We start from the raw sequence: 26,874 nt of genomic DNA, 5'->3' as shown, positions 1-26,874 counted from the left end.
CAAGAAGAGGAGAACATACCTCACACCCGCACGACCCCATTCAGCAAGGTGGTAGCGTTGACCAGTATACGGTGTGAGCAAGAAGTCACAGAACCCAAAGCCAGCATCAGCGAGATAGTATTTCCCTTCCGGGATACGGAAATCGTTGAAACGTGCGTTGGTGTAAAGTGTCGTATCTGCTGCTGACCCTTCCCACCCTCCAAGCATATACTGAAATCGCATATCGAAAGATGTACAGGCAAGACAGTTCTGTGTGATGCCGCCCTTCCGGTTGCGTGCGACATCCAGCTCATCCGAGGGTGGGTTGCAGTTGATCTGAGTACCATCCATAGCTCCTAGAACATCTTTCAGATATGGCCAAAGCTTCCCCGGCTTGCCTGAGATGTATTCGGGAACCGGATCATCTGCGGACGGAAGCTTGACATATGCTGAGTAGAAGGGATCAGTATGGAGGGCTTGACTGGACAATAGTCAGATTCGAACCGTGAAACCCAGGATTTTGTCGTGAATCACTCGGGAATCACCGTGATTCCTGATGATTCCCGGGTGATTCCCGATGAATCCTCGTGATTCCCGATGAATCACGGTGATTCCCGATGATTTCGCCGTGAAATGCCCGTGAAAGCGTCGTGAAAGCCGCTATCCGGCTCTCTAGACCCCGCTTCAGCGTCGTGAATCACTCGTGAATGTCCGATCCGGTCTAACCGTCGTGCGTCACACTTTCACTCCTACAACCCAACATAATGAACCTCAATTTTCAGAGCTGCCGCTAAATTCACCACGATCCGGATGTCACATCACATGCGCTGGGTCTCTCCATCAATTTGATCAAATGCTTAACACCGTGCCGCCTTCGCCTCCTACCACATCCTACACGCGTTTCCCCCCTTGGTCAGGCCGCAGGACATCCATCGCCATCCCCTCCATTGCTTCCTCACGCACGTTCGCATGCGCGATCGACGGCGCGCTCTAAGGTCGCCCTACCGCGCGAAGCGACCCTGGCAGGCACTTTGTCGCGCGCGATCTCGACGCAGAATGCGTCACTCGGCAACTCGGACTGGACGTCGCCGACGAACGAGGAGCACATTTCGTCCTCGGCGCCGATCACGACCGCGCCCTCGACACGTCCCATACACGCCCGAACCACGTCTACGTGCTCGCAAGTCCTTCCCTCACGACCCCCGCGCTTATATGGCTCAAGAGCCTCACGTACTGACCTCGACCGCCGCGCGATAATAATCAACAACCACTTACCTCGAAATGTCTGCCGTCCGCGCGCGATCGAAGGACATAGGCTCCAAGGGGGACAGAAACAGGAGGGGACTCGGGTGTCCGATGGGACAGACGCGCCAGCGCGCAGTGTGCGTGGCACACAGTTCTCCCCCGCAAAGCGCTAACTTCCCAATTTCACGCGAGTATGCGCCTTCAGGCGATGTGGTCGTCTCCGCGGACTACCGCGACGCCAGCGGTGAGCGAGGGACGCGACAAATGCACATGTGGAGGGCGGGTCGAGGCCGCACTCTCGATACCGCCGCTTGGTGCCAGCGACGAGACGCGGTAGCGCAAGTCCTCGCGCAGGATGGCTATCCCCAACACTCGCGAGACGGCTGCGAGGCAGAGCGACCGCGCGCGACCCGTACCAACTTGTACGCCATGCAATTTGACGCCGAATGTGCCATCGTACACAGTCGATCGCGATTTTTCGCGCAATCACACATCCTCGCGAGCGGGACGGATCTCAACACCGGAGATCTCGGCGCTGGCTGTCGCGGTTGAGAACGGCCACCTCAGCGGGCGGGAACGCGCCGCTCCAGTACCAGCGCCGCTGCCGCGGCATGTTGATGCGAGGCGCTAAGGACATGGCAGCTCGACAACTCGCGTGGCTTACGCCAACGGGAGCAGGATGACGATCCTGAGCGAACGCGGCGTAGCGTATGCACTTCCCATCGCCACCTCGTCCTCGAATCCCCTCGCCCCGCCGTCATCACGGCCTGTTCCCCACGACCCGCCATTGGCTGCGCACCCTCTGCGACGATCCCCAGCCGACGTTTGTGCGCCTCCGCCTCGCCCTATATGGTCCACAGCACGCAGCTCAAACGGGAGGACAGCGCAAATGGCAATAACTCAGGAGCGCGCCGTATATGACGCCACCCCTACGTGCAGCATGTATGCAGGCGCAGAGGGAATCGTTTCGCGCGCTGCAGCCAGATCGCACAAGGAGCATACGAGGGCGAATGATCTTCGCCTCGCAAGAGCTCCCACGCAGGAGAGGGGAGAAGGGCTGGGTCGCGCGCATTGTGCCGATCTTTGCGCGGACTCCCCCTGCTTGAACACAACCACCGCGACTCTGTCCCGCCCCCATCAATCTAGTCTCACGCCCCCGCCGCAGTCGCACGTCAGTCCCCCGTCCTCGCGTCCAGCGCTCAGCGAGCATGTCTCTCCGCCGACTTCAGCGCCGCCGGCCCATACATGCGCAACCTCCCTTCTGCTCAACACGGCCCTCCACACGCTGTCCGAATACAACAACAACTTTTCGCGGTGGCATGGCGCTCGAGGAGTCTCCGATCACGGACCACGTCCGTCTCACCAGACCTCCCGCCGCCTTTGACCCAGCGTGCTCGGTTGTGACAGGCCACGAGCAGGAGGGAGGAGACGGGTTACATCGCGTGCGCGCCGACTTGATGCCTGCGACCCATGCATCCCCAGGCAGACATCTACCTGCTACCTCGAGGCCTTCGTCTTATATACCAGACTAGTTACTCTTGTATCTTAGACTTAGTCTTTTGTGCAACATGGCTCTTGATCTCTTCGCTCACTTTCTCCTTTTCTCATCTCTTGAATTCTGTATCTGTGTTCTATTGTTCCTTTTCGGGTCAGTCCGTGTCTCCGCGTTCGAACCTTCGACAACCACCACCCTAGCCGTGTCCTAACATCCACCTTCTCCGCCCTCCCCGCACCCTCGTCCGGCCCCGCCCCGAGGAGCTGTTTATCCGCATGGCCGCCCCCACCCCTGCAGAGCTCACGGCCTCCACTGCCTCCTCAATGCTCCGCTGCCGCCACTTCCGCCCCTGTCGCGAGCACCTCCGCCGTGTCTGCCCCCCGCGACCGGCAACGCTAACGTCTGCATGCACGAGTACAATCAAGCTTGTCCATTCCCTCCTTACTGCTGCACTCTATCGGCGGCCCATAGTCTCGAGGAGTCTGACCAGATTATTCATAATGTACAAACTGCTACTGTTACATGGGTAAGTAATCGAGGAGACCTAGGTGCATCCCAAGAAGCGGCCTATATATGCAAGTTGTGCTTTCAAGATCGTTCCCGCTCTATGCGCACCAGAGTTCAAGATTAGCTCGGAGGGCGACACCTACTCGTAGACAAAGTAGTCCTCGTGTTCCGCCGCGGGCATGGCACACCACACATCCCAGACCTCCTTCACCTCCTCCAGGATCTTCTCGCAGATACGAAGTACGACCAAGGAGAGCTCCCTCTCCGGCAACAGCATGCTGATGAGGCCCACTAGCCATTCCTCGCCCATCCAGCCCAGTTGCACCAGGTCACTCCGCTGAGTGATCCCTGCACGCGCGAGGCCGCGGGCCACCGCGTGCAACTGCTCTGGCTTGCCATCCTCCTGTATCCAGTCGCTCACTTCCTCCTTTGCCTCGTGCAAGCCGTAGACTGCCTAGGGACTTGTGAGTATCATGATCATTGTTGTTCTCAACCGGCCCATACGGATCTCACGTCGACTCACCCTGAGGACGTTTGGCTGCACCGCATCGTCAGTGGCCAGTTGCTTGGCGTACGCCGACAGCACCATCTCTTCCATCGCGCTCATCCCTACGCGGGCGGCAAATTCCTTCTGCGAGACCCGCGTCCACCGTCCCAATTCCTTCAAGTCATCGACAGTAGTTACCCCACAGCCCTTGATATCGTCTAGACGGGCGATGAGGGGAGGCGCAGTCGCCTCCAGCACGTCTTGCAGTGTCTTTGCTCCTCCCGTGTTATAGGCCACCTTCCACGGCGGTCTGTTGTCGAGCAATTCATCTTCCGCCTCCCAATCCTCGCTGTCGGTCTCGTTGCCATCGCTGAAGACATGCCGAGGGTCAGTCTCGTCTGCGGCGTGTGGAAGTGCCCGCCTCGCTCACCTCCAAGCATCCTCCTCGCTTCCATCCGTGGGTCCCGCCGTCGAAACGGAAGCTGCCCTTTCCAAAGCCTTATTTGCACGTCGTCTCAGCATTCGGTACCATCCAAACCGGTCGCAGCTCACCCTATCCCAGCCGACCGCTTGCCATATCTCTCCTGAGGCCACCAGCTCTCGGAACAGTTTGCTCGTGGTTATCAGCCCGGGTCCCGGTCCTACCCTTTTAATTGCCGTATTAACCGTCGCCGTTGCCAACTTGAGTCTGTCGCCCAGATGTTTGGGCGATACACCCTCCATCGTCAGGTAGCGCAGTTCCCGGCCTTGCACGGGCGTCACCTTTTTCTGGCCTCTGGCGTGCCATTTCGCAACGTATTCGGCTACCTTCGGGCTTACAGCGGCTTCCGACATGATGGTTTGCGTTGAAAGCTACGGACATGCCCTCCCTCGCCGCTATTATATACTGCTCATTCAACACATCCCACGCTTGACGAACATAGACCTCACCTGACCGTTCATTCGTAAACACAACGCAGTTATCAATCTCGGCAGCACCCCCGAGATTCTACCTTCGCCGTCTTTTCGCCCTCGTTGCATGGGCGGCGTCAAATCCACACCGCGGCCAGGAGTGTGCGCCTGAGCCATCGTCCGAGCGATCTGTGCTGGCAGACTCGTTTTGGAAGGTGTCCCCAGGGGAGCCCTTCCTTTTCTGTGTCGGAAATTCCCGTTTCCCCTTACGAGGCCTGATAAGGGCCCCAAGGGGGTCCAGGTGCTTGGGGCCCTGGTCAGGCCTTGTCAGACGCGACTTTTTTGCGACATACGCGCCGCGCGCCCAGTATTTGTGCTACATCGTCTTTTTGCCCTCATTCTCAACCTGTACGTGCGTTTTCCGAGCTGCTAGACGCAGAAACGGATGAGAAATAGCGCCTGCAAAACGGCAAGGGACCCCCAAAAGACTTGATTCTGATAAGGCGGAGCGGAGATTTCCGACATGGATTGCTTCCCACGCACCGTCGGGCGCGGCAGCGCATCTTTCTTTTGTCTTCCGCCGTCACCGCCTCCCTGCACTGGCGGCATCGACCTACATTCTCTTACACAGTCGCGCCCTCACCGTCACCCCGTGTAGCTGGGTCTAGCTGGATCTAGCGGTGCGAACGACGCAGGTACGTCCATCTCTCACGTCGGCGCTTAAGCCATTTCCGTGTCCCCGCTCACCCTCCCCCCGATCGTCTGCCTCCGCCTTTGCCAAACCGGCGCGTCTTTCGGACCCTCCACATCCTCTCAGCAGCTGCGATGGCGCCCTCGTCCCAGGTGAGCCACCTCCGTATCTATCTTTCGTGTTCTGATGTCGCCCAAGTTCCCTCCTGGTGCTGGAGATTCCCGCGACCTCCCGATCACCCTCGGGTCCTCTAGCCCGGAGCCATCACCTGACATCGAGATCGTCGCACCTCGAGAGCGGGCGAATTCCTCTGGCCGGCAATCATCTCCTGACATCGAGATTGTCGCGCCTCCGGTGCGGCCGTCCCACCGACGACGACCGCTTGCGCGCCCCCCACCTGGGTTGCGTCGCAATCCTCCGCCTCTACCATCGCCTTCGGGCGCGTCTCAAGTCCCGGGGCCATCGTCTCAACCTCAGGCATCTCCGCCGCTCCCCGCGGCTATGCCTAGCCATGGTCAGCTGCCTGATGTGCGTCTTGTCTTCATCTTGTCCTCTTTCGCACATCGATACTAAGCTCACGTACAGATACCCGAGCCCCCGCAAGAATTGACTGTCGTCCGACGCCCGCCGCCAGAGTGCGTATGCTATGCACCGTTCTCATACCCTCCCTGACCCCTGCAGGCCACATCGACCCAAGGGAACGGGCCGCAAGCCTGCTCCATCCAAGCCAAAGAGATCTCTTCCAGTGATGCGTGGCACCGTGCGTCGCCCCGTCTTGCTAACTATGGATCCGGTGCGTTCCATCCCTAATCTACGCGGCCACCCAAACTCAACGTCTCGGTTATTCAGGGCTGTCACACGTGCGTCAAGGCGGGTCGCGAGTGTAAAAGCTATCGCGAGGGTACAGAGTGCGAATACTGCCGCCAACTCCCTGACCGCCCATTGCGACTTCACGTTCAGTGCAGCCTCAATATCCGCGAGCTGATTCGCGAAGTTGGCGGGGACATTGGCGAGGTGGTAAGGCCGGCAAGCCCGTTATCGTCGCCGTGCAGTGAAGAGGGTCGTCCGCCCTTCTGGTGGCGGCCGCGACCGTCCGACGCGGCGCCTGCCGTTGCGCGTGCTGATCAGCCGGGACCGTCACATCGTGTCCCCGCTTTGGTGCCCTCGCAGTCGGCATCCACACCCGCGCGACGCTCCGTCTCTCCTCCTCCTTCTGCGTCGTCTCCAATTGCATCCACGTCCACTCTCCCCCGTCCACCCATCCAGCACTCTCCCTCTCGCTCTCCATCAATGCCGCCACGCAAGCGTCCGCGTACTTAGGCCAAGGATACATCCCTGCGAGAGCAACGCGTCGACCATATTTACTCACACGGCCGTGTGGACGGCAGTCATACCAGCGTAGGCGTTTGGACAGTCTTGATCATCTATGTCGTTCTTGCACTTGACATTGTATTCTAGTACTTTCTTGATGTCTTGTTTCTTGTCGCGCGCTCCTCCCGCCACTTGTTCTTGTATTTTAGTACTCTGATATCCTGTTTCTTGTCGCGCGCCCCTCCTACTACTTGTTCTTGCTACAATTCGGGCCAATCAGTATATCCTACGTTGCATAGTATACACGAGAAGGCCAGATGTACTCGGCAGAGGCCTTGACTGCCAGACCAAGCCAGCGTTCGAACATAGGCCGCGTGATGTAAAGTGACCGTCGCTAGTCACGTTCCTCGAATATACAAGGCAGGCCTTATGGCCTATTCTAGATACTCAGTTGTACCCTACACCCACCTGCTATACATCACGGCATCTGTCTCTTCGTCTGGCCTCTCACCCTTAGTGAACCAAGGCTAGCGCCCCCTCACACATTTTTCGACATTTGACGATTCGAACCCGGCCTTCACGCCATCGACACGCGCTCGGCGTCGGTCAACGCCATCATCGATCTCGGCCTCGACACACTCGCCCACCCCCAACTTGGCCCGCCTTTGCCGGTTCCCGCTGTATACCATTGACAAGCTGAGGTCTGCCCGACTCAGCTTCGTCTCTCGCCGCCGCTACGTCGCGTCAGCCGGTTGCTTCGTCTCGAGGACCCTCGGTGGTACGGCGCCGTAGAAGCCTGCCGCGACAAGGCGTCGCGGAGGCGCGGTAGGCCAAGCCCGTGCAGCTCTGCCGAGCGCACTGAACCGACACTACACGCGGTGACGGGTCCGAACGATTGGGAGTACTCATAGGGCTCGCTCAACAGCTCGCCCCGGGACGGATACGGGGTTTACGCGCGCACGGCATGCCTCGCGCTGCCCTCGCTCTCGCTCGCCGTCTCGGATGATGTGCTACGCCTCGTGCTTGACGCCGTGCCCGCCCGCCAGGTTGCCCTTGCCGCCCCCGCCTAAGCCCTCGTTTGAGGCCCGCGCGAGCTGCTCGAGATGCCGCGTGTTTGACCATTTCCCCTCCCCTCCCCCGCTTCTCGCTCCAAACGACGCGGTTGGCCGCCTCTCTCGCCTCCTCTAGGACGCCTTGACCTTCTTTGGGCAGCCATTTCGCCCTCAGGCGTCTCACGCGCCGCGCTCGCTGCTCGCCGCCGACGCGTCCTCGCGCGCGCGCGATTGCTGACAAAGCCGGCACCGGCGGCCCGGGCTGGCGACCCGCTCCCGCCGCCTCGTTTGACTCTCGGCGAGTCGGCTCCGCGCTGCTCTGACGCGCGTTCATCCCAGTATATTTCGCCTGTCGACCTGCTCACGCGCTTATTTGGCTGCGTCTTTGCGTCACTGTCCTGGTCTCGTTCTTCCGGTATCTCGCCTCCACTAGCACTCACTGCCGCCATTCTTCGCTCGAAGCCGTTATAGCCATTTATAGGGGTGGCGACCAACAGGAAATGAGGAAGGGCTATTGAGGTGGAGGGGGGGCGGAGCAGCGGTTCTATGCAAAGGAGAACAACGACCCAGGATCAGGTCATCGCAGGCTGAAGCTTAATATGCGCTCAAAGGGCGGGCGCCACGCACCGTCGCCCGCTTCTTCCTTTCGCTCCCTCTTCCAAACCCCTGTTCACCTTTCGCCTCCTACTCCAAAGTCGCTCGTCACCTGCTGTCGTCTTCCTTATCCACACACAGTACGCCCCCTGCAGTTGTACCCATCACCACCGTCTCCCCCTTCCCCTCGTCCTTTGCATGTATATTCTACTACAGCCAAATTAATAAGCTGGCAATATTCTAATTTCTCCATTGGCCCGTTGCTTCACCAATGCCCGGGTCCGATAAACGGATATAGAGTAACAGAGACCGCGCTGCCGCGCCGCACCCCACCATTCTGCGAGCGACAATCCCTAAAAAGCAGCATCACAGCGACGCATCTGATGCCATCGCCGCTCAGCGATCCCCTAAGGTTGCCATCGGAATCGCTCATAGCCATAGCAGACATATTACATTGTGTCCCACCTACTCATCTTCCTCCTCCCCTTGCAGTTTCTCCACCATCGCCCATGCCTCTTCCAAGTCCCGTTGCAGGTCCTCATTAACCCTCTCCAACTCATCCCGTAGTTCCCCCTGTTCCTGGGCTGCCTCTAGTTGCTCCTCTATGGCGGCATCTCTCTCCTTCCTCAGTTCTTCGCGCTCCTCCTCTGCCTTTGTGCGTTCGGCGACCATCGAGAAATATCCTCGCGCTACGCTCTCCGCAAGGTGTACACCCGCCGGGGGCTCCAAAAAAAATGCTTCCAGAGCTTCGTCGCGCGCCCTGCGCGCGTCATCTCTGTCTTGATAGGCCCGGTCGCGCTCCCCTTCCAGCTCGCGACATCTCTTGTGCAGCGCATCCACTTCGCTCTCCAGCATCTTGCGCCCCTGCTCCAGCTCATCCAAGAATCTTCGCCCTCTCTCCCGCGGCGACGTTGTCTGAGACGGCGTTGGCGTCAATTATCGCCTTATCTTGGAACGTGAGCTGGCATACCTCTCCGGCTTTCTCGTTGCGCTTTCTGATCCTGGTCACCGCCTTGGACGCGCGAAGTGCCTGCACGGCGTACTCGCCCTCGTCTGACGAAACATACATGCAGTCCTCGCTTTGCATCAATCGACAATGAAGCGAACGCTGTCAGGTGGAGTCGATGCTGGGAGCTGCCGGGGTTGCCCGAATCACGTGCTTACTGCGGTGGACGTATATGGAAGGGCTCCCCACCCTGCCACGCGTCAATTGAGGGTAGCCCTTCCTTTCCCGGGTGGCACGTGCTTTATCGCCAACAGTCACATCTGGATACCGCCTTCCGCCCCCCGAGACCACACCATCTCCTGGAGACGTACGGTCGTTTGCCTACTTGTACGGTGACTGCCGCTGGTCTGACGACCCATCAGAACGTTCAGCGCCCCACTTCAATACTTCAGCAAAAACGCAACAATTATAGCATGTTCACAGACCTCGCGTGGGCTCGATCGGTACAGGACAACTATCTCCATACTGAAGCGCCGGTGCGGAATTTGCTGCAGAGGACGCTTTGCCCCCTGATACTCTGACAGCAACTTGGAGGCCAGGTGGCCGTACAAAACTGGATAACCATGGAGGAGGTTCGTGTTCAAGGCGAGTATTTTTCATGTAGCATGGACGCTGCGTCCCGGCCCTACTATCATTACGCATTCTTGGGCTGAAGCGTGCGGGACAGGAGGTCCAATAATGGTGGCCAACGAGGTGGATGGGGAGCCGCACCCTCCATTACAATTCCTCTACTCGAACCGCCTTTGGCGCCAGGGTAAGGAGGTTCAACATTCAGTTGCCAAGCGCAGCGGCTGTCGGTCAGCATCTCCTTCTCCTTCTTGAAAGTTACTACTTACGTGTATAAGTAGGTGCACAGTGGCATGCGGACGCGACCCCGATCATGTGTGCGTATGTCGCCGCCGGCAGATGCAAGTGACCAAGGATTATACTGGGCGGTCTTTTGCCTACAGGTCAGATGCGAAACGCCTTGCAGTTTTGTACATACCCGTGTTCGAGTGCCACGACGGCTGTCGCTGCGGTCCCAGCTGCTCAAACAGGGTGCGTTTATCTATCGCAGACGCTCGACAATACTGACGAGACTTTAGGTCGTCCGGGAGGGTCGCCAGGCTGCTATAGCGATCAAGAAGACATTACGCAAAGGTTGGGGCGTTTTCAATGGCCCGACCCTCCTTCAATACGGCCAATATATCGGTACCTTCACGGGGGAACTACTGACCCCCGAAGAGGCGGCAGAACGCGATGGGCAAGTGCAGCGTCTGCTCGCCCCTCGTCAAAGCAGCGCTCATGATGTGCATCCAGTGATGGCAGGAACGCTTATACATTTAACGTGGATTTCTGGTATCTTGGGCAGCCTCGCACACCTGGCGCACCCATGGTCATTGACGCGTCACGAGCCGGGAATGTGAGTGTCCCATCCATCAACAAGCGAAATACTCATGTTCCCCATAGTTTACCAGGTTTCTCAATCATTCCTGTGATGCTAATCTATCCTCCATCGGCGTTTTCTCCAACGAGGTACGTGTTTCTATCACTTTGACATAGCACGCACAGGGCCCCTGTCTTCTAACACGCCCATTGCCAGCCAAACAACGGCACCCCCAAGCTCGCTTTTTTTGCTAATCGCGACATTGCACCCGGGGAGGAGCTCTGCATTCGATATATGAGCATACCTGACCAGGATAGCGCGGGCCACGCCTCCGAGACCGGCGAGGATGGGGCGGGCGACGCCGCCGAGACCGGCGAGGATGGGGCGGGCGACGCCGCCGAGACCGGCGAGGATGGTGCACGCTGTCTGTGCGGCTCGCGCAACTGCCGAGGTACGTTCGTCTCTCCTCTTGGGGGTCAATCATCGATTGCTGAGCGGCCTGAAGGCAAGCTCTAGTATGCGACGTATTGCATAAAAAATAGAAACATATGCTCGAGGTGGTGTAAATTATGAGTGATCAATCCTTCTGGACCTTGCCTAGTGCTGGCGCTGAGGGCGCGCTCGATGTCCATGGATAGGACCTACTCCATCTTCATCTGCTTTGCTCGGCCGAGCGTTTTCTTCCTCGCATCGTGCGGCAGGTGGGCCGGTTTGATCTCTGCCATGCGGTCGTTCCGTTGCGCTTATCATACCATTGTGGCTAATCTACCAAGTGTCGCTTATACGCGCCCAGTGCTCTGCCTTTCCTGCACGGCATAGCACTCCCCCATAACTTCAATTTTATGGTACCTAGCGCGCCCATCAACCGTGCATCTTCCGCTGTTTGATGTTATGGGCGTTCATCACGACGCCGAGGGTGCATTCCGGTACTTCTCTCGTCTGCTTGTTACCATTCACATCTCAGAGCAGACTTCAGGTTGCCTTGCCAAGAAACAGCACCGACAGGCAGCCCCCTTGAACCCACACGCCGTTTGTGCCTTACGCGTGTACTTAACAAGGTCAGTGGTTGTTACTATCACGTGATCGCGTTTTGCGCGTGACTGGCGGCATCATCGCGCCCATCAACAATTCGCACTCACCAGAGACCACGGTCATGTTCTCCGCCTTCTATCCACGGCAGCAATGCACTTCAGCCGGATGCGCGTGCCGCCACTTCGTGGCCTTCATGGGTGCCCCTGTGCGTCTGCCGCCCCGCCGCTGTACATGACCTGACGCAGAAGGCAGAGCCCCGAGGAATGCCGCGAGGCGTGTCAACTGTGCGAACACGCATACTACCTACACAGCTCTACACCCGCAGAGGTTAACTCTCTTTTGGATCCCCTTTACGCCAAATGTGGGATTGACGGCATCTGTGGCGGGATGGTTTTCGTGCGTGCTTTGTCCCTTCGGAATGACGCTTGACTGATAGGCTTACAGGCTGGGCTTCAAGCCGTCTCAGGGGATACATTGTGCGCCGGCTGCCACAATCCTCTATGCGCTCACCAGAATCCCAATCGCCACACGTCCGCAACCGTCCCTCCGCTGCCCCCTCGATCATGCCCTTCATCCTCGCCATCCGCAGTCCCGCCTGACCCCCAGTTGCGCAGCGCAGGTCGACGCCGGCGGCGGCGGCGGCAGAGAGGGCGCGCTGCAGCCAGCGGTGGCGCAGAAACCACGTCGTCAGCCCCCGACGCTAATGTGCGTGAACTCGTTTCGTCTCCAGGCGTATTCACCTGACCCATGTCATAGATCGCCTATATGCTCTGGGGCGTTTCTGACGAGCGCGCCAGAATGGTACCGCTCACGATGATGTATCCGCCCTCAACGTTCCCATATGTCTTTCACACTGCCCCCCTGTGGCCGAGTATCCTCCCTGTACCGCCTGGGGTACTCCGGATGACGCCCTTCTTCAGCTATAGTAGTTATGGCCATTGATTCATGTACAATCTGTCTACTATATCACTACATGCAAGACACAAAACTCTATATGAAACTGCTGTAATATCATCCCCAAATATGCTGTGAATAGTGATTTACAACATTATTTTCTTGGAAAATATTATTGTGAGAGGGGTCACAATATAATCAGAGTGGTCCAGAATAATATCAAAGCGTGACTATGTCACATCGCTATTATTGTAACTTCTCTATCTGTTCTTGTACTATGATACAGAACAACCAGTGGATACACTCATATTCTGCTAGACTTATAGTGACCAACCAGCTCTAACAATACACTACTCATAGCTACACTTACAACTGTTCTAAAACTGCTGTAAACTGTGAGCACATCCTGAAAAATGTCAGTAGAGAATAGGGTTCATGCTTGGGAAGGAAGGAATCATAGCTAGCGAACAATAGGTTGCTAGGTGGGTTGCATGAACACAACTCGCTGAAAGATGTACTGGGAGCCATTCTGGCTATAGCACCATACAAGGTAAGTGGCCAGTATCTAGACAGGGCGGCGTGCCATCATGAATGGCTGCTTATCCCCGGCCAGGGTGCTGTAATATTGCAGTCAGGTGTAAATCCCTGGCAAGGGCCCTGTGCATCGTGGACAGCTACGTACCCCTGGCATGGGCACTGTATTATTGCGGACAGCTGCATATCTGGCAATGGTGCTATACGTAGCAAACAGTTGGTAACATTAGCAGAGTGCAGTAGCCGTGCTTCATGCACCTCAAGCCTTTAGTGAGTTTGCTCTATAGCATTAAGAACCTAGTGATATTGTTGGGGCTTGGACAAACCTTGCTGCCATTTGCTGTTGTGGGGAGACACACAGAGTACTGCTTTGGCAGGACTTGGACCACCATTGTGACCTCACATTCACGGCCCTACTGAAACTGCTGTAAACTACATTCACAGTTTTTCTGAAACTACTGTATATCATGTTTACAGCTCTTATGAAAGTATTGTGACTTCGCATTCACAGCCCCACTAAAACTGCTGTAAACTAGATTCACAGCCTTTCTGAAAATATTGTGTAAGATGGCTGCGGACTCTGAGTGAGGATGCGGGATATAAGGGGAAATGGTGACTGCGTTGGTACCACCGTGCTGGTGTGAGCTAACCTACGTACATGAGGCAAGCACGCATGTATACTGGTGCGCCGCGGTCTCGTGTCAAGATCCAAGGACAGCCGGATAGGAACCCCTACATCCCCTCCCCACTTTCAAATGTGTACCCTCCGTGGTACACCTTCCAACCCAGATCCTTCAGCAAGAACTTCATGAACTACACCTAAAAAAATCGGGGCATGCGGCGGCGTTGTACTTGTAGAATGGCTGGTGGTAGGAAGTGGTTCGGGGGCTGTGCTTGCAGTGCCTGCGAAAGGACATCAACAGTGTCGTGCTTGGTCTGCTTGGCTGACCGTTGTCGTGTCTTCCTCACCTGCCTGTCCGGCCTCCTTCTTCTCCATCTCCTGCCGTCCCTCGTGTGGCACTGGCCTGAGTGAGTACATCTATAGTGTCAAAAGACGTCGCCAGTGGATACAGTTTCCTGCACAGGGGGCTCTGGCTTGTAGTCTAGCACTGCGTTGACAAGACGGGGACACATGATGTTCTTGACCGCCTCCATACCTGCTGCTATTGGACGAAGGTCGCGCTCGACAAGGGCGGCTCGGAAGATCGCAGGAATGCTGTGGTATGTCCGCTGGGCGATAGCCTCAAAGCAGGTGACAGCGTTGACAGCGGCCTTCTGCATGACAGCGTTGTCGATATCGGTAGCGTGCACGGTGTAGCCTCGTGCCATCATCTCCAGCATTGCCTTGCAGTAGCCGAAGTAGCGGGTTTCAATCCATTGGTCGACGGCGGATTGCGGTAGGTGCTGCAGAATGAACAGGGGAGCGCCATCACCAGCGAGTGACTGAATATTGCGCAGAGTCTTCCAAGTGAACCAGATGCGGTAGATGGAGCGTCCGTAGAAGATCTCCAGCACCCTGCGCATGACGGGTGCCTGCGTCTTGGTAGGTCTGCAAATCTGCGATGATTGAAGTGGACGTGCGGGGCAGGTAGCGAACATAATGCGCAATAAGTACTGCATGGGGGCCTGCGCCGCGCAGATCGTCTTCGCACCTAGATCCTCCCTCCTCTCCTCCCTCCGTGATGGCGTCACGCATGGGGCAGCCTCGATGTGCATCTGGGGAACATTGCGTGGTGTAGTGAAGCTGTTGCGGTCATGGTGGTGCTGATGAACGCGGATTGTGCGATCGGGCTGTCCCCCTCCAAACTTCTCTCCTCCCCCTCCTTGGTGATAATCCTGCCTCCTCCATCATCCTCCTCCCTCCTCTTCTCTCAGTCTCCTTCCTCCCTCCTCCTGCTCGTGAATTCACCATCAGGATTGTCCTCCATCATCAAACTGATTGTACATCATTGGCATCTCCTGCAAAAATGGCGGCGGCAGCGCGGGCGGCACAGCATCAAAACTCGGCGGTGGTGGTGCACTATATGGACTCTGATACTGCCCACTGTAATTCATTGGATACGCTGGGAACATTGGCTGCTGGTACGCGCTATACATCTCGTGGGGCGCGCAAAACATCGTAAACTCCGCAAAATACAACCCCAATACCTCAAACTTGACCGAGCGGTGGGCTCCAAATGTAAGATGGCTGCGGACTCTGAGTGAGGATGCGGGATATGAGGGGAAATGGTGACTGCGTTGGTACCACTGTGCTGGTGTGAGCTAACCTACGTACATGAGGCAAGCACGCGTGTATACTGGCGCGCCGTTGTCTCGTGACGAGATCCAAGGACAGCTGGATAGGAACCCCTACAATTGTAACCCCACATTCACAATTCTTCTGAGACTGCTGTATACCATGTTTACAGCCCTACTACAACTGCTGTGAACCACATTCACAGTCCTTCTAAAACTACTGTATACCACATTTACAGCTCTTCTGAAAGTATTGTGACCCCACATTCACGGCCCTACTGACACTGCTGTATACCATGTTTACAGCCCCACTAAAACTGCTGTAAACCACATTTACAGCTCTTTTGAAAGGATTGTGACCCCGCATTCACGGCCCTACTAAAACTGCTGTAAACTAGATTCACAGCCTTTCTGAAAGTATTGTAACCCCACATTCACAATTCTTCTGAAACTGCTGTATACCATGTTTACTATGGCGTGTATTCCGCCGAAAAAATAATCACGGTCGCGTTTCCGCGTCACGCAATCGCGTTTCACCTAAGGGGGGCTGCAGTCATCGGAGATGGTGTAGAGGTATCCTACCCACCGCTCTGAACACTTCAATGGCCTTGGAATTGGCGAGGAGGGACAGAAGGACCACCGCCGCTGTTCAGCCATTGCCGAGAAGGGCGGCAAGTCGGTCCGAGATCGCCACCTCGTTTGCTGTCCGTCTCTCTTCTAGTCCTCTCATCGTCGCACACGCACCGGGCACTGTAGAGGCAGTAGGGACACAATTCTACCATTGCACTGGAATTGGTGCTTGCTTTTTATGTGTCGGAAACCTTAAACCGCCCGAAGGTAGCGAGCATGGTAACTCAAGTAAGGCAGGATCAATGAGGATGAACGGGTGGGTCATGTAACTTCCTAGGATTTATAAGTACGTCGAGGTGGTCCATCTATATCAGCGCCATCTGAGTGCGAATAGGAAGCCTAGAAGAGGAACAAAGACGGGCGGCGATCTCGGACCGACTTGCCGCCCTTCTCGGCAATGGCCGAACAGCAGCGGCGGTCCTTCTGTCCCTCCTCGCCAATTCCAAGGCCATTGAAGTGTTCAGAGCAGTGGGTAGGATGCCTCTACACCATCTCCAATGACTGCAGCCCCCCTTAGGCAAAACACGATTGCGTGACGCGGAAACGCGACTGTGATTATTTTTTCGGCGGAATACACGCCATAGTTTACAGCCCCACTAAAACTGCTGTAAGCCACATTTACAGCTCTTTTGAAAGGATTGTGACCCCGCATTCACGGCCCTACTAAAACTGCTGTAAACTAGATTTACAGCCTTTCTGAAAGTATTGTAACCCCACATTCACAATTCTTCTGAAACTGCTGTATACCATGTTTACAGCCCTACTGAAACTGCTGTGAACCACATTCACAGTCCTTCTAAAACTACTGTATACCACGTTTACAGCCTTTCTGAAAGTATTGTGACCCCACATTCACGGCCTTGCTGAAACTGCTGTAAACCATATTTACAGCCTTTCTGAAATTGCTGTAAACCCCCTCCCCCCCTCCCCCAACATCTCTCCCATAGAGCCTGTCTGGGGCCTCCTCAAGCATCGCCTACGCCAGCTTGCACTGACCCCAACCTCCGTCAACAAGCTAAAAAGGACCTTTCAATAGCTCTGGGATGAACTCATGATCAACAAAATAAATCACTTTGTGGATCAGATGCTGGACAGGATCGAGGTGGTTATTAGGGCGCATGGGGGACATACAAAGGTAGGTAGGTAGGTAGATGACTTCTTAGGTGAGGGCCCTAAACAGAGCCAGCCGTATCCGCCCTAGTAGACTGCGAGCCAGTGTCTACCCAGCAGAACACCATAATTACCTGTGGAGGTAGGTCTTTTGCAAATCTTGAGACAGCTCCGTTCTCACAGCCACAGGCCACCAGCATAGCTAATGCTGTAAGCTGGGTTTAAACCTCCTCGACGCTTGTCATACTCCGGGTTGAAATCACATGATGCAGTTGTCGAGCCCAGCAAAAGCTGAGCCCCCAGCTGAAGGTGAGCGCCACCGCATTCCTGCCTGATACGGTGCCACAGCCGTGATGCGCACGTTGCATGCCCTTCCCGATGTTGGGGGCGGTGCGTGATGGCGTGATTGGGCATTGGGATAGCCATGTGTGCGACCTCGACACGTTGACAGGGTGCTGCGTGTGCGTCCTTGCCACCTCCTTTCGCCTTTGCTGTGTAAAGAAGAGGGTATATTACTATATAATGTATATACATTGTGCTATAGGTGTATATAAAGCGAAAAAAAATGAAAAGAGTGCGTGCAAAAAATTTCGCCGCAGCGGCATGTGGGGGGAATAGCACAGGCAAAGGGTATGGCTGAGGTACGGGAGGGGTATGGTAAGGGGGAAGGGGAGTAAGGACCGAAGGGGGGTGGGCAAGCACTGGGCGGGTGTGGTAGGGGTGGTATTGGGGCCAGGTACCTAATCGGGTGGGTTAGGGGGCTGTAAAAAGGGCACATTAAGCGCCATAGGTAGGGCGGCCGGGAGCCACGGATCTTGAAGATGATGTCAAAGGAAGAGGGGAAGGAGGGTAGCGTGCGGAACGTGCACTACACGCACTGCACCTGCGCACTCGGCTGTGCCGCCACACTGCGTGGTTGACGGCACGCTTGGTTGCGCACACATGTGGGGGTGAGGCTGAGCGCAGTATAGTTCAGCAACGGCAGTGCACCTCCACCTGGAAGTGCGCGCTGTAGCGCATCCGGAAGTAGGGGGGAGGGGGAGCGGTTGCCGCTGTCAAAAGTAGGGTATAGAGGGCGAGTCTGCCTCCTCCCATGGGCGGACGGTTTGCCTCGCGTCCACGATTTTGGTCCGCCTTCCTATTCGGGAAGAACTTTCCCACGCCGCTCCGGGGGCGTCCGTATTTATCCTTACTGTACATCTCTTTTCCCTCAGTCGCTATTCCACTAGCAGGAAGACTGAGGGTATGTTATCTCACTTACTATACTCATACTATTTACTGACTGTGCTTTAGTCTTGCGCGTCCTGCGCTTCTTTAGGTATGAATATCAGTCGCTATTCCACTAGCAGGAAGACTGAGGTCTTGCGCGTCCTGCGCTTCTTTAGCTCGTGAAAGGTTATGAGCCCCGTGGCCTAAATCGAGCAAGACTTCGATCTGCGACTCACTCTATCCCACTCTGCGCCATGGCTCCCAAGGACAGCAAGGTCCCGACGCTCACCGACGCGGCGGACTGGCCGCTCTGGCGCCTCCGGGTCACCGACGCCCTCAACAGGGACGATCTCACCTCCGTGGTGACTGGATCGGAGAAATCCCCTCCCCCTGAGATCGCGGTGACTCCACCGACGCCGACAACGTCCTCTCCCCCGTCCACGTCACCTGGCGCTCCGGCGACCACCACCACATCCACAGGATCGGGCTCCTCCTCCACCACTCACCAAGTTGCGCGGAGGGAGACCTGGTCCTGGCGGAACGCCCGCGCCCTCTCCACCATCCGGGAGCACCTCTCGAATGACATCGCCCTCGAGCTCCACGAGTACCAGCATGCAAGCGAACTCTGGGAGAAGCTCGTCGAGAAGTTCGAGCAGACCAACACCAGCGAGATGGCGGTCACCGAACTGATCAAGATCTTCCGCGCGAAGCTTGCCGACGGCGACGATGGAGACGTCTCCCGCGAGGCGATGAGCGCGCACATCCACCGCGTTCGGCAGTCGGTCACCCAGCTCGCCACCCTCGGCTATCCCCTCAACGCCAATCTCGTCCCCCTCATCCTCCTCGCCTCCCTTCCCAGCTCGGAGAAGTGGAAGATCGTCTCATCCGGCATCTCGGCGGGCAGCTCCAAGGCCGCGCCCCTCACCCTCTCCTACGTCGAGGCGAAGCTGATGGCGCAGGTGACCAGCAAGGAGGACTCGGACGATGAGCAGGCATACGCCGCCTCCTCTTCTCGCGTGCCCCCACCGCGCAAGCCCAAGGACAAGGGCAAGAAGAAGGGTAAGGGTAAGGCGACCTGCGTCATCCACGGCGAGGGGCACTCCACTGAGGAGTGCAAGACGATCATTGGGCAGAAGGAGAAGGCGCTGAAGAAGCGGAAGGAGCGGGCGGCGGAGAAGGCGAAGGCGAACAAGGTGAAGGACTCGGACTCGGATTCGGACTCGGATGTAGACGACACGCATGTAACCGTCTCGCGCCGTGCCTACAAGAAGATTTCCGCCTATGTCCAGTCTGATCCAAAGCGACCGCAGCGACACCAAGGTTCGCACATCGTCGACTCGGGTGCGTCAAGGACCATGACCCCCGATGAGCGCCTCTTCGACGACAGCACTTACCGTGTCCTTGACCCGCCGCGCAACATCTACCTCGGGAATGAGTCCGTCATCAAGGCAGTAGGCATTGGCACTGCCTGCTTCGCCTCTAAGACACCGGACGGTGTGCGCGCGCTTACTATTCGGAAGACACTGCATGTCCCCGACCTCGCGTTGACGCTCATCTCGGTGCCCCAGATCACCAAGCGTGGTCTGCGCGTGTCCTTTAAGGACAACGCCTGTACTATCCGCGACTCCTCCGGCGATATCGCCTGTGTCGCAATGCGCAAACACGGTCTCTATCACGTCGACTGCCAGCCCATCGGCACGGATGAGCGCGCCTTCACCGCCATCGACATCAACCGGCTGCACCAGATCATGGGCCATACGAACTTCGAGAGCCTGCGCAACATGGTCCGACATGGGCAGCTCGGGGAGGTCGACACGCTTACCGGCATCCCATCCTTCTGTGAGCCCTGCGTCATGGGCAAGATGAAGAAGCTCCCCTTCAAGCGGAGCACCACGCCCGCCTCGCGCCCGCTCCAGTTTGTCTCCTGCGACGTTGGTGGCCCCGTCGACCCCGCTGCCATTGGCGGCTATCTCTACTGGATCGTCATTGTCTGCCACTACTCCTCGGGTGTCTACACGCTCTTCACAAAGAAGAAGTCGGAGGTCTACAAGAAGCTCCGTCAGTGGCGCATCGACATGGAGCATCAGCACCGCGACTCTATAGAGCAGTGGGAGTGGCTCCCCGGCTGGGTTGAGTTCACCCGCACAGACGGCGGTGGCGAGTTCTGCTCGAACAAGATGGAGGCCGAGTTCCGGCGACGCGGTATCATCCACGAGACGACAGCGCCCTACACACCTGAGCAGAACGGCATAGCGGAGCGCATGAACCAGACGCTGGTCACCCGGGCGATCGCTAACCTCTGCGCGGCCAAGCTTCCCCGGAAGTACTGGATGTACGCCATGGAGTACGCCACCGACATGATCAACCTGTCGCCCGCAAGCCGCCAGAAGGGAGAACTGCCCATCAACCGCATGTGCAAGGTCAAGCGCCCTATTGACGTCCACGCCCTGCACCCCTTCGGTTGCCCTGCCTACCCGCTCATCCCAAAGAAGAAGCGGAAGGGCAAGTTCGCCGACCGCGCCCGCCGGTGCATCCTCATAGGCTACGCTTGGTCTGAGGGCACAAAGGCGTACAAGCTCCTCGAGATCGCCACTCGGAAGGTCATCATCTCCCGGCACGTCAAGTTTGATGACGCCTCCCCCTCTCCTGACGAGATGCGCGCGGGCGAAGACGATGTGTCCGCCGAGCAGTGGGAGGACTTTGGCAAGTACTTCCGTCTGCCGCCCAAGGACACTCCTGCACCAGGTGCGGGCAGTGACAGCGAGGACGATGACGACGACAATGCGCCGGCCCAGCCACCTGCAGCCGGGTCAGTGGGAGCACCTCGTCCACCCACGCCAGAGCCAGTGGGAGATGATCGTCCGCCTTTACCTGACTCGGACGGGCCACCGCCTCCTCCGCGTCCACCTAAGACGCGCATACCACGCCGGTCCCTGCCACCGGCCACACCTCCGCCGGCTCCTGCCCCCGCCGCTGGTCCATCACGCCGCCCTGGCCTTCGCAAGCCAGAAGAGCGAACAGCGAACCAGCACAAGGACCAGGGCTACATCAACGCTCGGGAGCGGCAGGAAAACCACCGGAAGGTGTCCGCCCAGCAGCGGAAGCAGCACGAAGCGAACATCCGCGCGCGCGAGCAGCAACTCGAGGAAAATCGCCGACGTCGAGAGCAGCCGCCCCAGGCAGAAGCTCCTCCTCCGCCTCCCGCACCAGCTCCCGAACCAGAACCTGCACCAGCGCCTACCCAGGGGGGTGGGGATCCCCCGGGTCAACCTGACGAAGAGGGCGAGTCTGTGAACTTTGCTTTTCTCAATGACGAGCTCTTCGCGGGCGCAGCATCTGGTGGTCGGTCGAGCAGCGGTGCGCGGAAGATTCCCACCACTTGGAAGCAAGCCATGGCGAGCCCAGAGCGCAACAAGTGGTTGGATGCGCAGTCGGAGGAGTTGAACAGCTTCAAGCTGAACGATGTCTACGAGGAGGTACCCATCCCGGAGGGCGTCAAGCCGATCACCTCCAAGCATGTCTTCTCCTTGAAGGAGGATGCTCAAGGGAACATTGAGCGGTACAAGGTGCGCATTGTGGCACGCGGCTTCACTCAGCAGGAAGGAGTCGACTACCAGGACACCTTTGCGCCCGTCGCAAGTCTGGAGTCCATCCGCATCATCCTCGCCCTTGCCGTTTGCCTCGGTCTTTACACTGACCAGATGGATGTGAACACCGCCTACCTCAATGGTGAGCTGCTACAGACGCTCTACATGCTTCCCCCGACTGGCGTAGACATCCGGGAGGGCTACTGCTGGCGACTCAAGAAGTCGGTCTACGGCCTCAAGCAGGCCGGTCGCGCGTGGAACCAGACGCTCCACAACAAGCTCAACAAGCTCGGGTTTGTGCGCCTCAACTTGGAGACTTGCCTCTACGTCTTCCGGGACGGTAAGCAGGTCTGCTTCCTCGTCGTCTACGTCGACGACCTACTCCTCGCCGCTACCTCGCGTCCTTTCATGGACAGCATCAAGAAGCTCACCGCCTCCTTCAAGATGCGCGACTTGGGTCCCGCCAAGTACCTCCTGGGCATCGAGATCATCCGGCACCCGGGCAAGCGCACGATCTCCCTCTCCCAGAGGAAGTACATCGACACCGTGCTTGAGCGGTATGGCATGTCGGACTGCACGGGCGTCAGCACCCCCATGTCCACAAGTACTCGCATCTCCGCTGATGACCCTAACGACAACGAGGTGCGCACTCATATGGCCTTGGTCCCCGGAGGTCCCGTCGTCTCCTACCAGAGCGTAGTGGGCTCGCTCATGTACGGGATGATGGGCACCCGACCGGATACCGCCTATGTGGTGGGGGTTCTTGGCCGCTATAGCGCCGCCCCCAAGGCCTGCCATTGGGAACTGGCCAAGCGCGTCCTCCGGTACCTCAAGAAGACGCGCGACTGGTGCCTTGTCTATGATGGCACTGACGCTGGCATGGACCTCGACTTCCATGGCTACACCGACGCTGACTGGGGCGGATGCAACGACACGTCCAAGTCTACCTCCGGCTTCGTGTTCATCTCAAGCCGGGGCGCCATTGGTTGGTCCAGCAAGCGGCAGTCCATGGTCTCTCTCTCTTCTACCGAGTCGGAGTACATTGGTCTAGCTAATGCTGGCCAGCATTTGGCGTGGCTCCGCTCATTCTTTGAGGAGTTGGGACGTCCGCAGGCCGGTGCCACCGAGCTTAGGTGCGACAACCGCGCGGCCATCATCCTCAGCCAGGATGCTCAGTTCCGGGCTCGGACCAAGCACATCCAGCGGAAGTACCACTACATCCGCGATGGGCTGGTTGCCACCGGCGAGTGCGTCGTCCTCTGGTACCCCACGGACAAGATGGTTGCGGACATCTTTACCAAGGCACTACCTCATGAGAAGCATCTCAAGTTCTGCCAAGGTATGGGTTTACGGCCAGACTCGAGTGGGAGTGTCAAAAGTAGGGTATAGAGGGGCGAGTCTGCCTCCTCCCATGGGTGGACAGTTTGCCTCGCGTCCACGCTTTTGGTCCGCCTTCCTATTCGGGAAGAACTTTCCCACGCCGCTCCGGGGGCGTCCGTATTTATCCTTACTGTACATCTCTTTTCCCTCAGTCGCTATTCCACTAGCAGGAAGACTGAGGTCTTGCGCGTCCTGCGCTTCTTTAGCTCGTGAAACACGCGGCAAGTCAGAGGGTTGCGGACCTGCCTGGAGTTGTCCTGTGCATACGTTCAGGTCCCCCACAAGGATGACAGTCTTGTCCAGATTGGAGGCAAGAAAGGACATGATGTCAGTTATACGGTCCCACGGATCTGTATCAGTCCATCTGCGCCAGTCACTGCTTCCGGGAGGTAGATATGCAGCCACTATCCAGCACGTGGTAGTGTTGAGGACAAGGAGGTCTGATGTGGACAGTGGCGAGACAACGATGCCGATACCGTCTCGAATGAACGCTATAGTGCCACCCCATTGTTGTGTGAGGTCCATATCTAGAATACAAATCATTTTGTTCGAAGTCAATACACCAGAGCCGTGTGAAGATATGAGGTCGACAGTCCGGAGATCCGGACCGGTGAGTTTTTTTGGTGGGGGGAGTACGGGACACTGCCGCACGCTGCCGACGAGAGTTTCAGGTAGATTTCCCACCACATGGAATCTACCTGGTTTTTGACGAAAAAGTTGCATAAATAGTGAGCAATGTAGATTTCACGTAGTTGACGCCGACGTCTTCATCATGCAGTCCCCACATAATTTTCATGATGATCCTTTCAAGAGTGGAAAGGGGCTCGGAGACTGGCAACAGAGGCACAGTCGACACAGACACGGACACGGACCGGAAGGCGACAACGCAACGGACTGAATAGAAAGGTAGGTAGAGGGACGCGTAAGCTACCGACATTGTATATACTTGTTGTCCATGGGCTTTAAGCACAACCCGGTATAGATGAGTCAGAGGCGTCCACAAATACCCACTCGTGACAGATCCAAAGGCACGTGCTTGGCAGCAGGGCGGTGGGTGGGCTGCCTGCAACTGTTACACATTGCTCGTCGTCCTCAGTAACACTTGTAGATATTCAAAATCCATTTCATTGCATGTACTATCTACCCCAACGTACTAAAGCAGCGATGTACAGCTGCACTACTTATACCGTTTACAAAAATGCTATGGAAAATGTACTAGCCATTGTCAAGGACAGCCAACCCTTCGTTGACTGGCCCATGCCAGTCTTGGACCCCTTCGACAAGCTCAAGCCCCGAAGGAGGGGACTCGGACCTTGAGATCGTCAGCCTGAGGGATAAGTCAGTAGATGAGGGTAGGCAAAGTGTTGGCAATGTACCTCTGGTCAAGTTTGCGATGTCGTCAAGCGGTGAGCGACGTGGAAAGCCTGGTTTGCATGTCAGATATCCCCAGAGACCAAAGACGGACACGCACCTTATGCCCTTCGAGCGGTCTTCAGGCCCGGGAGACGAGACAGAGGCGGAGTGCTGGAAGGATGTTGTGGGAAGCTGCGGTGAGTGAGGGAAGAAGACAAGTCGTGCTGTGGGACTTCGTTGCGACTGCGCAAACTTTGAAGTGTGGCGAGGTCACATGATGGCAACGCGGGCCCGGCCTTCGCCGACTGCGTGGCTAGACCGTCGGCCCGCACGTGGACCCTCCAATATTTCCGTTTTGGGCGTCGGATTTCGCCCGCCATCAGCGCGCACCTGGAATCCATGGCGGCACCCAGGTGAAACCAACGCAGCAAAGGTCTGCATCGCGCAAACGTAGATTCGACCTAGAATTCACGTATTCACAGAGGTGTTCTCCACATCAACGGCTTCTACTTCTTTTCGACGTGAAAACCGTGCGGCAGTGTAAAAGTGATACTTCGAGGTATGAACCTCTGATCGCTCGACTCACATTGAGCTTGTTATCTCAAGCAACCTTTACCGAAGTTCGACAGGATTTGAGCTGCTCAAACGCTGGGTGATGACTGTACAGCAAATTGGACATCATGCGCAATTTGCTTGCTGTCACTTTCCAAAGATGCAAAACATTCCGAGAGAGCTCGGCAGACTGGCGGATGTGACGCACTTTCCAAAGGATTCGCAGCGTCCGTCACTTTCGACAATCTTCGTCCGGCTCAGAGGTCCGGCGACGCGGACTTTAGGTCTCAGGGTCGTAGGTACGTTGCTTGGTCGAGCGCGTCATAGCGCGCCGCCCTCCGTTGCTCACGCCCATCGTACAGAACGCTCTTCGAGCTCTCGATATAGTCGCTCGTCCGCCCTATCGATCGAATCCGTGGCGGCTCGATGCTGCGCTGCTCGCACTCGGCAGCAGGAAGACTTCGGCGCGCCCACTGCTCCCCACGGATGCACGACCCGTCTCCGCCCATACTAGCCGCCCGCGTCGCGCTTCCCCGACATGCTTTCGAGTCCGACTGAGCAATACGGCACGACGCGGAGCGTACCATCACAGCTGTCGGGATGTTCTGCACCGCCCAAAGTGCCGCCACGGTCGATCGAGCCAAGTAGACGCCTGCCGTCGCCCCCCTCGCAGCCATCCCACTAGGATACTCTAGGCCTCCCTGCTTTCCCCTCCACGATCGTCCGTCGCGTCCGACTGCCGTAGTAGGAGGGTGTCCGACTCTCGGTGCGTAGGGCGGACGCGGCAGGAATGCCCGCTTGCTGGCTGACACGCTCATACAGACCGTCCTCGAGCGCGACATGTCTGCATCTTCTGGACCGAAGCGCGATGACCTTCCCCCTCCACGCCGCCCTCCCCCTGCAGCTTTGGTCTCTCCCCTCCAGCTCGGCCGTCGTCGCGCCGGAGTTACTATGCAGGTGCGCGTATACGCACACCGTCGTGGCTCAAGAGCTAACATCGCTATAGGTTCAAGACCGAGAGGAACAATCTATCCGACGAGGTGCGTGAGCTGCGTGCGCGCGTTTGGCAAATTGTGAACATTTCGACAGCTCGGCCCCCGAACATCGGCGGCAGCGGCAGCGGCTCCATGAGCAGCGACAGCGACCGCCGAGGATCTTCAAGTGGCAGTGGGGCTGTCGGTGGACACAGACATCGTTCGCTGGTCCGATCGTCGAGAGTTGCTCGACAATGGCAGTCTGCCCTCGTGACGAATCTGGTGCATTCAGCGGAGAATTCGCAGCTTCCGCCAATGAGCGCTGTTATCGTTCGCCTCGGAGGTTCGGTGACAAGGAGCTCAGGTCTCAAGTGCATAGGTGCGAGCGCGTCGGTAGCGCCCTGCACTAGTTGCTCACGGCCATAGTACAGAACGCTTTCTGAACTCTGATTGTTGCTCGTCTCTCCCTGGCGATTGGGCCCGCGGCGGCTCAATGCCTCCCAGCTCGACCTCACCAACCAGATCACAGCACGTCGACTACCGCACGTGGACGCACCATCCGCCTTTACGTCCACTCACCGCTCGCATCCGCCCGTTCTTTCGCTCGTCCATGCGTTCTAGTCCGATTGAGCAGCGCGACGTGGCACTGGACTATTGAGTTCGCATTGCCGTTGCGCTCGAAGATGGGCGCGGGGCCGCTCATGCTGCGTCGCCGCGGCGGATGCAAACAGCGATCGTACCCGACTCGTGGATATGTATC

The 26,874-nt window shown here is 57.3% G+C and overlaps 9 protein-coding genes across 9 annotated transcripts; 4 read left to right on the top strand and 5 right to left on the bottom strand.

The window, feature by feature from the left end:
• Window positions 1-264: 264 nt before the first annotated feature.
• On the bottom strand, window positions 265-456 carry SCHCODRAFT_02461176 (uncharacterized protein; the record flags this gene model as incomplete). The annotated part of the gene is made up of 1 exon (XM_050342616.1): window positions 265-456. A coding segment is annotated over one exon (192 nt), but the record flags the coding sequence as incomplete, so codon positions are not given.
• A 1,447-nt stretch (window positions 457-1,903) lies between these two features.
• SCHCODRAFT_02671593 (uncharacterized protein) lies at window positions 1,904-2,756 on the top strand (the record flags this gene model as incomplete). Its single annotated transcript, XM_050346632.1, has 3 exons — window positions 1,904-2,051; window positions 2,085-2,395; window positions 2,454-2,756. The coding sequence occupies 3 exons, from the start codon at window positions 1,904-1,906 to the stop codon at window positions 2,754-2,756; spliced, it is 762 nt and encodes a 253-aa protein (XP_050198144.1).
• A 609-nt stretch (window positions 2,757-3,365) lies between these two features.
• SCHCODRAFT_0237353 (uncharacterized protein) lies at window positions 3,366-4,547 on the bottom strand (the record flags this gene model as incomplete). The annotated part of the gene is made up of 4 exons (XM_003027970.1): window positions 3,366-3,680; window positions 3,750-4,083; window positions 4,144-4,211; window positions 4,266-4,547. 4 exons carry the CDS (start codon window positions 4,545-4,547, stop codon window positions 3,366-3,368), a joined length of 999 nt encoding a protein of 332 aa, XP_003028016.1.
• An 882-nt stretch (window positions 4,548-5,429) lies between these two features.
• SCHCODRAFT_0112571 (uncharacterized protein) lies at window positions 5,430-6,615 on the top strand (the record flags this gene model as incomplete). Its single annotated transcript, XM_003028246.2, has 5 exons — window positions 5,430-5,447; window positions 5,494-5,823; window positions 5,881-5,930; window positions 5,977-6,088; window positions 6,145-6,615. The coding sequence occupies 5 exons, from the start codon at window positions 5,430-5,432 to the stop codon at window positions 6,613-6,615; spliced, it is 981 nt and encodes a 326-aa protein (XP_003028292.1).
• Window positions 6,616-7,838: 1,223 nt separating this feature from the next.
• SCHCODRAFT_02515004 (uncharacterized protein) lies at window positions 7,839-8,107 on the bottom strand (the record flags this gene model as incomplete). Its single annotated transcript, XM_050343322.1, has 2 exons — window positions 7,839-7,952; window positions 8,024-8,107. 2 exons carry the CDS (start codon window positions 8,105-8,107, stop codon window positions 7,839-7,841), a joined length of 198 nt encoding a protein of 65 aa, XP_050198143.1.
• A 610-nt stretch (window positions 8,108-8,717) lies between these two features.
• SCHCODRAFT_01104893 (uncharacterized protein) lies at window positions 8,718-9,339 on the bottom strand (the record flags this gene model as incomplete). Its single annotated transcript, XM_003027969.2, has 2 exons — window positions 8,718-9,167; window positions 9,223-9,339. 2 exons carry the CDS (start codon window positions 9,337-9,339, stop codon window positions 8,718-8,720), a joined length of 567 nt encoding a protein of 188 aa, XP_003028015.1.
• A 597-nt stretch (window positions 9,340-9,936) lies between these two features.
• On the top strand, window positions 9,937-12,473 carry SCHCODRAFT_01174894 (SET domain-containing protein; the record flags this gene model as incomplete). Its single annotated transcript, XM_003028245.1, has 11 exons — window positions 9,937-10,012; window positions 10,107-10,142; window positions 10,232-10,296; window positions 10,344-10,505; window positions 10,610-10,660; window positions 10,708-10,773; window positions 10,841-11,075; window positions 11,226-11,325; window positions 12,101-12,132; window positions 12,271-12,361; window positions 12,413-12,473. 11 exons carry the CDS (start codon window positions 9,937-9,939, stop codon window positions 12,471-12,473), a joined length of 975 nt encoding a protein of 324 aa, XP_003028291.1.
• A 1,203-nt stretch (window positions 12,474-13,676) lies between these two features.
• SCHCODRAFT_02638492 (uncharacterized protein) lies at window positions 13,677-15,438 on the bottom strand. Its single transcript, XM_003027968.3, has 3 exons — window positions 15,030-15,438; window positions 14,141-14,924; window positions 13,677-14,104 (listed from the first exon to the last, which is right to left on the bottom strand). Exons 1-3 carry the CDS (start codon window positions 15,179-15,181, stop codon window positions 13,904-13,906), a joined length of 1,137 nt encoding a protein of 378 aa, XP_003028014.2. The 5' UTR covers window positions 15,182-15,438; the 3' UTR covers window positions 13,677-13,903.
• A 10,570-nt stretch (window positions 15,439-26,008) lies between these two features.
• Window positions 26,009-26,271, top strand: SCHCODRAFT_02704954 (uncharacterized protein; the record flags this gene model as incomplete). The annotated part of the gene is made up of 3 exons (XM_050346994.1): window positions 26,009-26,097; window positions 26,147-26,180; window positions 26,230-26,271. 3 exons carry the CDS (start codon window positions 26,009-26,011, stop codon window positions 26,269-26,271), a joined length of 165 nt encoding a protein of 54 aa, XP_050198142.1.
• Window positions 26,272-26,874: the final 603 nt, after the last annotated feature.

This window comes from Schizophyllum commune, assembly GCF_000143185.2.
Source record: "Schizophyllum commune H4-8 unplaced genomic scaffold SCHCOscaffold_11, whole genome shotgun sequence".
Classification (NCBI taxonomy): domain Eukaryota; kingdom Fungi; phylum Basidiomycota; class Agaricomycetes; order Agaricales; family Schizophyllaceae; genus Schizophyllum; species Schizophyllum commune.
Note: the sequence above shows the minus strand (reverse complement) of the source record. Positions and strands in the feature narration are given on the sequence as shown.